At 33.0% G+C, this 13,629-nt stretch overlaps 1 protein-coding gene across 2 annotated transcripts in view; it reads left to right on the forward strand.

Annotated features, from left to right (window-relative positions):
* Window positions 1-13,629, forward strand: part of LOC119631830 — an 84,029-nt gene that overhangs the window by 12,075 nt on the left and 58,325 nt on the right. Inside the window, exon 1 of one of the 2 annotated variants that reach the window (XM_038024352.1) lies at window positions 3,062-3,440. The exons of the other annotated variant lie outside the window; for it this stretch is intronic. Within the exon in view, the coding sequence (XP_037880280.1) occupies window positions 3,383-3,440 (58 nt within the window). The 5' untranslated portion in view covers window positions 3,062-3,382. Of the gene's footprint in view, window positions 1-3,061; window positions 3,441-13,629 lie in introns of those variants that run through there. 2 annotated transcript variants of the gene reach the window in all.

The following is a 13,629-nucleotide window of genomic DNA, read 5'->3' on the forward strand; positions in this document are numbered from 1 at the left end:
TTTTTTTTTTTTTTTTTTTTTTTTTTTTTTTTTTTTTTTGATAATTACAATTTTATTTTTAAACACTAATTACCTGTTGATGCAGTCCTTTGTTACCAAAAAAATAAAGACAAGAGAAAAAAGGCATATACATATATATATATATATATATGCAAATAGATGGGTGTGCATGTATATATTTAGATTTTAAAATAAATGTAATTTTTAAAAAAAAATGGTTTTCTCGCCAGTCAGCTATTTTATCTGTCAGCGGGACTAAAGAAAATAAATCGTCATCGTACGTCAATTTTGGTACTATTTTTAAGCTCAATGCACGTTCTGTCGTTTTATTCCATTTTTCAATTTAATTCACCTTTACTTTTACTAACAATCGAAATTGATAAAATCGAAAGACAAAATGTTGTTATTTTTGCTTGATAAAGGATTAAAGACAAAAGATTTTGCGAAAAGATTTCACGAGGCTTACACTCAAATGTCAATTACATCGATAGTGATTAAAAAGTAACGGCAGCAATTTTTGAAGTAAGCCGTAATTCACGAGATATTAAGAGCAACAATACACAAAGATATCGTCCCCATTTATGGGAACCGGATGTTTCGAAAAAATGATTTAGAAATGTTAAAAAAAAAAAAATAAATAAATAAAAAAGAAGGGATACATTTTTATTCCGACACGATCCACATTCATTATTGGCTTTACATGTTCCCAGATTTCGTTGCTAGTGAACGATCTAATTGGCAATGTTTTGATGATAAATATTTGTTCACGATAGTAATTTGACATAACAGATAAGTGAACCAAATTTGAATTGCGTGGGGCTTATTTCTTGGGCCCCAGTTCATATAAGATTTCCCATGAATAGTAAGCCTTGAAGAAAAAGCTTTCATTTTTAATATTTTATATGATAATTTGGCCACAGTAGCAATTTAGGAAAAAAATGTAAGAGAATTTGGATGAGATCCTAACATATATAGGCGTTATCATGAAAAGCAAACACTTATGTAGAGAGAAAGTCTAATTTCTAGTTTTTTATTACAGAAACTGAAAAATCGGAAAATTATTAGCAAGTAAGTTAAGTTTTCTAAATTTGTGTAACGCCGGCTGTGCCGTTATGCGGGCTTTCAGCAAAAGTATACCTTTGCAAATAAATAATGTGTGATTTAATGATGTATTGTTACCGAAACGAGTGAATCTGTGTACAAGGCAAAGTGTTGTAGCGCATCTAATAGTCGGCCTTGACCGACTACAATGTGCTTCCTTGTTTTGATATAAAATTTTGTTTCACTAAAAACCGTGAACACCATCCACCTACGCATGCAAGGAAATGTATTCTGAGTATATTTTGCTTATTCAGGTAAACTGTTAAGGCGCCTCAATGAGTTTATTGATGACAATATCCGACGAATGCTTACCGCCGTCTTTACGCCTCCTCCAAGAATACAACTTTGTGCAGAATCATGTGCCGTTCGAGAAATCTATTGTCATAGGCAGGCTCGATTTGATGTTCGACAATCGTCGCGTATACGAATAAAATTTCGAATGTTTTTCAATACCAATCTGAAAGTCCAGTCCAGTCCAGCTATGCTTTTAAGTGGGTGTATAATATATTTATTTAGATTTCTTATACTTTTTCTATTGTTATGATACCACAAACACAAAAGACATTCAGCGATCACTATTATAATAACAACAATAAATATTTTGCATATTCTTTGGCATTGTGCTCGGTTTTGAATCTTATCTAATAAAAGTAAATCAGACAGAGTTGTTACTCTCTCTCTCTCTCTCCCTCTCTCTCTCTCTCTCTCTCTAGCTCTAGTTCTAGCTCTCTGCCTCTCTGGCTTTCCACCACTCTTCCGCATTATTCTCTCTAATCGCATTCTCTGGACTCGAAATCATCAGCTGAATTTTTGAACTTTCTAAAACGGTTATTTATGCATATGTATAAGATATGTATAGTGTTTTGGCTTATGTGGCTAAATGAATAACTTGTTGGCGTTTTCAGGAAACCTCTTCTAGTTCTGTTGAACGATTTGAAAACGTAAAAATAAATGTAAAATAATTATTTTGTGATTTTTAAATATGAAAATATACTCGTGTACTCTCTTTATATCTATCTCTTTCTCTTTCTCACTTTCCATTTACTCCTCAAGCTCCCTGAAAAAGAATTATAGAAACAAACAAACAAACAAACAAACAAACGCATTGCTGCAGTAGGCCTCGACTACAACCGTAGCAATCAAAGTAGCAGAAGTAATAGGACGAATATGAAAAACAATGAGATTTTCAAACTTTGTAATGCGTGCTGAATGAATGTTTTGAATTTTTAGATAATTGAAATTTTCAAAAAAATAAATAAGCAAATTAAGAGGAATCGAAACTATTTCTCTCTCCTTTCGCGCGCTCTTTTTCTCATCTTGTTGTGTGAAAACTGCTTTGCTGAATATCTTGCGTACGATCTGTTTAGAAGTTTTCCTAGATTTTCAGATGTAAGGAAAAGCTGCGGCGTACGTGAGAAACGTTGCTGTAGTCGAGTAAATTTTTCGTGTATTTTTTTAATGGGAAAAAATCGTGTCAGTGGTCTCTGCGGAGGTTCTACATTTAAACGTATTTCTAGGAAAAGCGCGTGCATAACGAAATTTTAGAAAAAAAAATAAAAAACAAAAAAAAACAAAAAAAAATTTTCTTGTTTTTTTTTTGTAAGATTTAAAAAAGTCGAGTTAAATAATATCTCAGTCATTTTTTTCTTCGATTTTCCTTTTGTTTATAAATAAATATAATAGTTTATGCAAAGCAACGCTAAACAAACGAAAAAGTGGTACAAAATAAACAAGGAAAAAATAATGAAATTTTCTTTTTAAAAAAAAAACAAAAAAAATAAAAAATTTAAATACAATAAAAATAACGAGAGAAAAAACGAAAAAAATTTAACATACCATTAAAACATTTTCCATAAATTAAGTAAAGAAATTCACTTCAAGCAAACAAAATTAAAAGAAAATAAATAAATAAATAAATAAATAAAAAGCAAAACAACAAACGTTTTTAAAATCTTTTATTATTATTTTACATAATAATTAATTAGAATAAAAAATGTTAATCGAATACTTTAAAACAATAAAAAACAAACACACTTTAATTAGTCAATTCAGCTGAGAGCAAGCATTCCAGTAAAATTTTAAATAAATTTTTTTTTTTTTAGTCAAATTGAATAAAAAATGAATTGTTTAGGAAAGAGAGAGATTAAAAATTGAAATATTAGTAAATAAAATTATTTCAAATATTCAACACATGTACTAGTTGTGTGGAAGATGATGCAGTTCATCTGATTTTGATAAATAACGACCGATAACATTGCCGTGTGGACCTGCGCGGTCGACCATGCCGGTGATTGCTGATTCAGATGAGCCACCAGCAAAATGTTGCAAATATTGTGAGGGTATGCTTCACATACATAAAATATTTCTTATTTATTTCATTTTATATAAGGATTTGAAATTTTCCCCAAAATTTTTCCCAACAAAATTTACTTAAAATTAATTAATTTTTTTTTTTTTTTTTTTTTTTAAATAACTTTTTTAAAATAATTTCAATTATTTTCAATATTTTACATATGCTACTTACTCATTATGTTATTGTTCGAATGTAACGTCTGTCAGAGCAAAGTGTGTTTCCTGCTGCTTGTAACATGCAAAATATGCCATAGCAACTATATACGTCTTTGTGATCTATGTGAATCCGCTATTGAAATAATGAAATAAGCTAACTATGCGAATTCCTTACGCCACGTGAGTTCTAAGATAAAACGTTAGTAAAATGATGGACTATTCGTTTGGCTCGTTAAGTTAAGAGTGGCCTGACTTTCAATTCCCATTTGATCTCTTGCACGCGGGAAAAGAAGTTTACCGATAATCGGTTATTGCTGCTGCACCTAATTTTGCTAATACGTGCTCTTAACGTATTTTTGCGGCTCGCTCCCTTTTTCGCCGCATTTTATTTACATGTCAAGATTTGCTAAAACGTTATTGATTTGTCACGACAGATTCATTTTCAGTGCGTTAAATATCCGTTCGAGTCTTCTGCCAAAAATTGTATCTTATTAACAAAACGAAACTTCATTGACGTACGGACAGCATAGTCTGTGCATTGAATTCACCATTTCTGTGGAGTATTCAAACCTTGAAATTGACGCGTTTGCTTCAAATGATAAGATAATTTCTTTACAAATGGATAGTTTTGTTGCAATGCGAATAGCTATGCTACTCACTTCCATTGCCTTTTGATAACTGTATCTTGTGCAAGTAACTCATATAGCTGACAGGATTTTATCGATGTATGTGTGTAACGTGTATTTAGTTTTCTTTTTTTTTGGATGGCCACTGTTTTTTGCATCATGCCGTGTCCGTAGGATCCCGTTCAAAACCAACAATTCTCCGACATGTTATTGTTATTCACAACAGTAAAGGGTTGCCATAGCACTATTTAAGCAAACAACGTTATATCATCTACACTATAGAGCTTATTGAAGTGTTAACGTTTCAGTAAAAGCTGATTCGAATCGAATATGATTTTTCTCTCATGATAGTTACTTGAATTCGTGCGATAATTTCTTCTTCGAATAGTTTTTCAATGGCTTGAAAGCTTCCGATTACTAGCTTTAGTCAATTTTCCGAGCTGGACTGTGTTATTCAAATTTGTGGTTAAGTTAATCTTCTCCTTTATATGTTAATTTTTCGAAAACGTTTCGAAAGTGTGTTTTGCGTTGCTCGGACATGTAAGTTATTTTAATTCGGGTTAAATGCGATTTGTACGTTTTATTGCATTTCAAGCAAAATTCTTCTTCTTTGTGGAATTTTTTTTATTCCTTGTTTTGTTTTTTTGTTTTTTCTCTCAAAATGATGGCAAAAGGGTCGCAAATTGTGGGTGTCAATTGTTGCAGTTGAGGGTTTTTTTTGAAAAAGTCAGGCACAGTATGATGTGAGTCTGTAAAGTCTGTATATGAACCTGTCAAAAGTTTGGTTAATGAAAACCAATATCATAATAAACTAACCGAATTCACGTTGACTATTCTGGCATTTTTGGGCACTTGCACATTTTTTAATACAACAGAACAGGAACAAGTCTATGTGTTTTGATTTTATCCGTTCAACATTAGCTCGAATAAAGTCAATATTTTTTCCAAGTACCATATGCTATTTGGTGTATTCTTACGTTGGAAGTATTCCTGGACTTTATTGCACTTGCACTCTCTCTACTTCCCATTAAGCTTTTCTCCTTCTTAATCGTATCAATAAAGATAACGGAGCTAGTGCTCCGGCCTACCATATATCCGATGTGCTTTTTTCTTAAATTCGGCTCATTTCCAATAATTCTTTGAAAATAACGTTTATCGAATGTGGCTCCAAATAAATGAAGAAAGAGTGAAAGAAAAGAACGTGTTATATGAATGCGCGTGAAGACGTAGGAGAAGACATTCAAGGAACACATAACATAGCGTATATGTCGAGGTTTCTTTGACCTGATATTGACGTGTAAACATTATTGTGTTGAACGGCTTTACCCTAAAGAATGCATGCCAAAGTGAATATAAAGTGAATTGTGGATATATTGCTATGCGAACGTCTTGAATTGTGAAGGGTTGCTTTGCTTTGGATATCGTTATATATAAGAAACATATAGGTCATCCATATGATTGCTATGGATCCTTGGAGACGTTGTCAATCGTATTAGCGCAGCTAGAGATCCGTCCACTAGATGACACACTACGCTACGCCATGCCACGCCACGAATAAGCGGCACTAATTAGCTGCCAATGATGTTTACGTGTTTAAAAAGAATAAAAAATAAAAAAAAGGAAAAACAAAAAAATTTAATTTAACGACAATACAATTTTGCTTTGTATTCATAATCCATAATTGGAACAATAGTGCTGCGAATGACCTTGATTGGACGGTGCGTTCACATTGATTTGTTGTAGTTGTGAGTTGAGGTCGTCAAGTGTCTAACATGCAATTTTGATTATGATAAACAAATAAAATATTGTTTTCTAAATTTTATATGCAATTAGCAATGGCTTCCTTCCTATCCTTCACATTTTAATTTTTATTTTATTTTTACTTTTATTTTTATTTTATTTTTTTAAATAAGAAAAAAGGCAATACAATATTTAACAAATAGTCTGTAATGCATACAATTAATTACATTAATTGGGATTTGCGTATTCTTTTCATTCCTCTTAATCAGGAAATTTTATTCATTACCGGTTTCATTAAAATTTTCATTAAAATTTTTTCGACATTTGTCACACTTCAATAAAAAATAATTAAAACTAGAAAAAAAAGAAAAATGTGAAAATAAGAATTCTATGGTAAACTGCCGGTGAGCATAATTGTTTTGATACTCTATAGGAATGCGTGGGATGCCAACACTGCGACCCTTCTTTTTTCTTTTTCTTGCCCATACGATCTATAGCACAGTGCGTGTCGTAAATAATGCCAAAACTTTTGCCAAGAGAAGATATTTTTTTTTTAAAAAGAAAAGGAAAAACAATTATTCGAAAGTAAATCGATTCATTGAACTGAAATGTTCCGAAACAATTAAGGTTTGTGCAAATTATTTGTACGAACACGTGTTATAGGATGGGGTTGAAACTTTCTCTTAAAGTAGAGATTTGCGCGTTTCTATCATGCGTTTCAGGCATATCTGCATATCTTGTAATGCATGGACGATTATTAATCCAAGTATCGCCGGCTATCCTTAAAATGAGGGAAAAATTGCAAAATGACTTCAAGTGAATTGCGGTCGTAACATATCTACTCCTTAGCTTTATACATACAATCTCTTAATAATAATAATATAATCAACTTGCACTGTATCATTAATATTAGTGCTGGCTATGCGATTAAGGCGTCGTATCGCTTGCATTGACGATAAATAAAATCTCTAGCATAGAGTTAAAGAGAAAGCTACGAGCATAACACGCGTTAAAAGGTCATTTTATTGGCAAATGATCAATGCCATCAAAGCAACAAGCTGCATACATATTACAAAATAAAATTTAAAAAAAAAAAAAAGAAAAGAAATCATCTCAGAAAACTGTATACGTTTTAGGACGAATTTGTTATACCCAGCGTTTAAAACAAAAAAAAAAAAAAAAAAAAAAAAAAAATGGACGATTTTGGAATATTACATTTACTCAATATATACCCAATATACGAACGTATGTAAGCTACATCGTCATGTGTGGATTGTTATATTAATTTATATCGTTTTAAGAAAGAATTGCTATGAAATGTTTTTATGAAATCCTCTCTCTGACTCTCGCACACCTCTGGCTCGTCCATAAAGGCAATTGAATTATTAACTGTTGGGTTGTCATCAAGATGAAGGCTGGCACTGAATCTATATGCAGTAGAAAATGAAAAGCTTAAAAACTTTCCACACTACGTCGTCCGATTTGGGGCCAAAAGTTTGAAATTTTCGTCTCTATATATGCATTGTTTATGTAGATGTAATGAATGAACGCATGAAAAAATGTGAAAGGAAAATATAAGAAAAGCTTGACGGGATCGCCTTTTTTTTTTTTGTTTAATTACCTTAACAGATTCATCTTAAGCCAGCTGAAATGTATGGAAAAAAGTTGATTATCTGGAAATATTTTTTCCTTGAGATTTCGAGCTCTTTTCCAAGCGCCCTGAAAGAAGCACCTATGTCGATGTCACAGCCTAATGCCTTGAATTCTAACTTACCCGATACTCTTTAAAGCATTTCTAAACGGAAGTACGTTGATATTGTAGCTTCATCAAGGCGACCTTCGTATGGGTATGTAGTTGAGCACGATTCGAAATACGTCAGTGCATCTGACAAAAACTTGAAAGTTTCGAATGACATTTTTGTTGTTATGAAGTTATGAAGTCCGACATTGATTCACAAATGTTCTTGTCTTCGTCTTTTTGGTGTCGCTTTGCAATATGTAAAGTGATGACCACGCGATTCTGAATCTGGCAGGTCCTCTCGAAGGGGAGAGCCACAAAAAGAAAGATATTTGAGCACGGAAGCGCATTTTTATGGTCTCGGGATAGCACGTGAATAGGGAAAAGTGACAAACAAACATAACAGCACTATAACAGTAACATAACAGTAAAAGGATATGTCTACGAAACAAATGCCATAACTTCAAAAGCGCGTTTCTCGAGAGACGACTTTTCGAAACGGCGGGCAACAGCACTGTAACAACTTGCATTCCCGTCATTCGTATTTTTTTTAAACTTAAAAATGGAAATAACTTTTTAAAGACAAGTTCGCCGGGGATTTTCGATAAGTTATTTCCAACCGTGATTTATTAATCCCATGGGAATGGCTCGGGCCTTACGATTTTTGAATATTTTTGAAAAAAAATTGGTTTCAATTTCCTTTTCTTTGATACCTAAACACATGCTTAATAATTTTCAATATTTTTATGCAACTCCATAAAGTAAGCAATTAAGAAGTAAGGTCACCTACTCTGTCACGAACTTGTAAATAATTTTTCTCAAATTTATTTACAATCAGTCAATTTATTGAAACGAATTTTTCGTAGAGATTTGTGCGTTAACTGGTTTTATGGAAAAGATATTTGTTGTGTATAGCATCTCGTTGGTCGGGTTTCTACAGAGGGAAATTTTCTACCTAAAACGATAAACTGAAGCGATCTGAGAAGATATTATTCAACAATCAGTAAAACGCGTAGGATGTTTTGAACATTTTTCTTGTTTTTTTTTTGTTTAAAAACAAACTAACGTCGATTTTAGGTAATTACCTTTCTCTTTTATTTTAGATCGGTTAACAGTCAAAAAAATTCTACGCTCTTCGCCATTAAGAAGCTATAGTGGAAGTTTTACGTCAAGATCGATCGCCATATTTTAGTTTTTTAGTTTATTCTCTTTTCATTTAAATTATATATTATATAATGGTTATATGTTAGATATCACTCTTACCGAACTTTTCTGTCTTATGCAAGCTTATCCTACGTGATAATGTTCCACTTATTTGCAATTAACTTGCGCTGAGTTAGAGGAGACTCCATTAGTATGTAAAGCAAGCACATAACATATTCTATTGCAAGAAAGAAACTTTTCCAAACTCATGATCTCGGTCACAGCAAGCAGCCTTAGGAGCGTTAATGGATCATTTACGGCCACATTTGCTATTCCCATCGATGTTCTTGTTCATAATGTAAAACTTGGCATCATTTGGCATCTATATAGAATTATAATATGCCCGGATATTTTAAATAATTCGAATTGTAAGAGATCTCTTCGTACTATTGCCTGAAAAAAACGAATTGTTTTTATAGCGGAGTAGCAATTTTACTTGAGTGAATTAGTGAAGTATGCGTTTTTCGCGGAGGAAAACATCTAATTGAAAGTGATGTGGGCTTGGTATTGCGGGCTTAGGTACTTAGGTATTTATGTCTATAGTTTGCGCACAGCTATTAACGATCGGAATTTTAACATGAATGCGATTTGATTATGTGTGTGTTCGCTTTATAGGTCTTATGTGAATCCTTGCTTACGTGGCTAAAATTTTACGATTCTCTTATAATGTATTATTAATATATTTTTGTTTATTATTATTGTTTATAAATACATAGTTTGCGGTTTCGCTCATCGCAGCTAAAAAAATTATTGCACCATTTGTTCGTAATAAAAAATGTTAATAATTTGTGTAATAAAATTATATAAAATATAATTATAGCAATTTTTGGCACAAATTGTCACGCATATGGTTGCATGTATCTAAAGTGTAAATAAACGATCCACATTATATGGAAATTCAGAGGAGCAGGCTACGTGCTGCTGATGAAGATGATGAGATCGAACAAAGTTTCGTAGAGTTTGACCCAAAAAGTTGAAGGATGTCCATACGTCCTGAATAATTTAAAGCTAAACTCGGATAAAACGAAAGCTATTGTGATATTCATCCAATGTTTCTGATTCTGATTATCTCGCCATCTCATATCATAATGGGTGATGCATTGACTGATAATGTCAAGCAGGCTGCAAACTTTGTCGTTATAATTAGCTCATATTTGAGTACTGATGATCATATCAATCAATCTTACGACCGTACGTTCGCGCAACATTCTAAGGAAACTGCGTTTATCCTGATCGTCCAATCCAACTCAAGCAAAGTTCAGATTGTGCCACTTGTGTCGTTTGGAGTCAACATGTAAGGCGACCTTGATTGTGTCTCAAGTGTGCTGTTAACAAGCGCGCCGCATACCGGTTCAATAAGCACAAATACAAGGATTTTAGCTTCCGATCTGTTATCGCTTCCCGATACGTGCAATACGATCTTCATTCACAAGCTCATTTATATTTGTACTTGAAAAATCTGATTCGTCAGATCGAAACGTATGATGAATTTAGTTCTTCCAGACCGATAAATATTTAAGATCATCAAGACTACTTTTTTACCAACGCTGAGGAGTTATGGATCTCGCTACCATCACCTATATCAAGGCTGTTGTTAACGTGTATAGGTTTAGAGTAGCAATTATGATATTTTATAATTCTCAGTGTAATTACGTGTAACTATGTAACTATATTTAATATCTTTTGGTGCACTGTACAATCGTTCGAGTTACTCTATTTCGGCTTTTTGTCATTCATTTGTGCCGAGAGAGATCTGATAGTCTTAATTAGTAAGCGATTCAATTGTAACAATTTAATGATTAATTATTGATTAGTAATAACACTTAATATGCAAGATAGCAAAAACACTCGTAACTGGAATACTTGTAATTTAACAAGTTGTGGCGTAAAATACCTTTTTTGTTTTTGTTTTCTGCAAATGTAATTAAACTGTACACTTGCGTAATCTCATCAGCAGACGCTCAGGGGCGAAAAATGATTGGTTTATTGAGTTAGCGTAAAGCTAAGCTTTGGGACTTGGGTGAGGTATATTTCAAGGCGCAGGGCTCTTCTTAAGAATCAATATTCTGTCTGATAGGATAAAATATGATATTTTTTTATGAATTGGTCTTACACCTACCTACAGTCTGGAGAATGTTTCACATGAATTGTTTTGAACGGTTTTATTGTTCAGTTTTGTATTGATCTTTACAATCAGGCAGTGTGTAATAAAAAGATAAAAAGATGCCGATCACAAGCTACCACTATTTAATGGAAATCGTTCTCTCCTCTAATGCTCACAGTAGGAATTCAAATAAACAAAATCAACAAAAGTTTAAACTTATGACGGCACTGAAAAATTACATTAAACACCGAAGAATTACGTAAACATTTACGTAAATGCCACATCACAGTGGTGCACTTGCACTTTAAATTCTACAGACGGCAACAACATTTTCACAAACAAATAAATATTAAACTTGTTTAAGTAAAATTTATTTAAACAAAATCATCGAAAATTTTTGTAATTCTTTTGCAAACGCACAGACCCATCCTCTGGAGTAGTGCGCATCCACTAGAAATTGTTTGTCGCTCGAGTTTACGATATCGATTGAACATAACATATACATCGGCGACCGCATAATGCTTGTACATGTTTGATGAGCAATTTTTGTAGAACTCGAACGATCTTACAAATTAAGATGGAAAAGCGTAACTGGCTTCGGCCAGCTAATATTGCGGTTCGAAAATAGTCGTAATGCGTCGTTCATAAGTCCACACCGCCTCTTCGTAATCATCGAGATGATCATTATACCAGCATTCGCATTAAGAACAAAATTTATAATAATTCCTTCCGCACTCATATCCAATAAACTTTATTGCGCTACATCTGGATCATATTGATTTAGTTTGTGGTCGGTCATTCGCCAAACTGAGCGCTATCATAAAAAATAAGGTTTGGCATGATAAGAAGATATTCTATGACGAGAATGCCGCATCTGATAAGTCCTTTGACAAGCTTCAACAAAAAAACTGCACGAAATTTGGAGAACCATACCAGTTTACATGACTATGTAATGTGTTTTCCGTTTATATATATATATATATATATAAATAAAACTTTTTCATATATCCGTTCATATATCCGTTCATAGGCGTTCGTTAAATTCTTACACCTCTCGCCCAGAAGGAAGCATCAGAGATCCAACAAAGTATATTTTCGATCAGCATTAAATTCTAAACCGACACGCCTACATTGCCCACATGCCTCTACGACAAAAACTTTTATCTTGAAAATAGAAGAAATCAACTACGCCCCCTACTACATATTGTAGAGTATGAGAATTTTGTTCTTTTACTTCTTTTTGCCCTCTCTTGGGCTGAACGGTGATGGGTACAAAAGTTTCGGTTATGGCCGAACTTAATTTTCTTACATGTTTTACTTTGAATCGCAGTAGACAAAGTGATTGTGTAAAGGGTATTTAGTGCTAAAAAGATGTTACAATGGGAGAGAAAGTTGTAGCGATCTTCGAAGGAGACTGTAAAGCTCACTCAACTAAGAATATTCGAACATTCACATGTATTCGTAATGGTCTGCAGTAACTTCCTCGCATAAGTACACGCAGCAGCTCTTTCAATTTTCCAGTATATACGCATTCTAAGGAAACGGTACATTTTATGTATACGCATAACAAGTAAATATCGAATACATTTTCCTGCACATTTCTAGCAAATCCTTCAAGTAAATTCTTTTTACATTTCATAATCAAGGATAATTCTGTAGAACGCAATTCAAAAAGATAAATAAACAAAAAAAAAAAAAATAAAAATATTTTCCTTTTAATAAGAATGCATCGTCCATTGATTCGTTCTGTACCAGATTTCATTGTTACACGATTTGATAGAACAATACCGTAGCTACTTCTCTTGCTGAATGCTGAATGAGCAACAGAAACTGATAATAATAATAACCATTGATTGCGCAAGTATTGACGATTATATTGCCTATAATGATGTGGTATTCTAGTTGTTTCGTTCAGCATCGCGAATAATAAAAGAGAAAATGAGGAAAAATTGTAAATTATTCTGTTTATCTGCATTTGATTGACACATGGTCTTACGTACATTTAGGTTTATACGCCGATACAATTTTGAAGATACTTTTATTAACAAGTACGTTGGCGTATTTTTGGCCTCTCTTTCCTTTTCGTTTTTCGTGTTTACCTCTAAGCTCTCTACTTCAAATGAGTTCTTCTTCTTTAAAAAGACATGATTTCATTTATCTTCGCAATGATTGTTTAATATTTGTCCCGACAGCAAATCTTCATTTTGCACTTGGTCCAAATACTTTTGGCTTCTTCGTAATAGAATCACTTTGTTTATATCATATCACTCAATAAGTCTCCTGCCGGACACATATATGGCATCATTGTTGATAGTTATAGTACGTTTTCGGGATAGCACTAACCTTCATGGCATTCTGATCATTACTTTACAAGCTACAGTTGTTTTTTTTTTCGTGTCACAGTTTTTTTAGTCTTTCTAGTTTGCGCGACTGTCCACAGGGCTGACTGACGCTTCGACTAAGGAATGTAGCGATGAATTCATGTTTCATCAATTGTCACATAATGCATGAAAATATTTTTGTCACTTTGCCCAAATGAGATTTGATGAGCCATTAACAACATGTTGTTGTCAAAAATGAGAAAAGTGAGCAAACGCGGCGCCCACTTC

The sequence above is a fragment of the Glossina fuscipes genome, unplaced genomic scaffold (genome assembly GCF_014805625.2).
Source record: "Glossina fuscipes isolate IAEA_lab_2018 unplaced genomic scaffold, Yale_Gfus_2 1, whole genome shotgun sequence".
Taxonomy (NCBI): domain Eukaryota; kingdom Metazoa; phylum Arthropoda; class Insecta; order Diptera; family Glossinidae; genus Glossina; species Glossina fuscipes.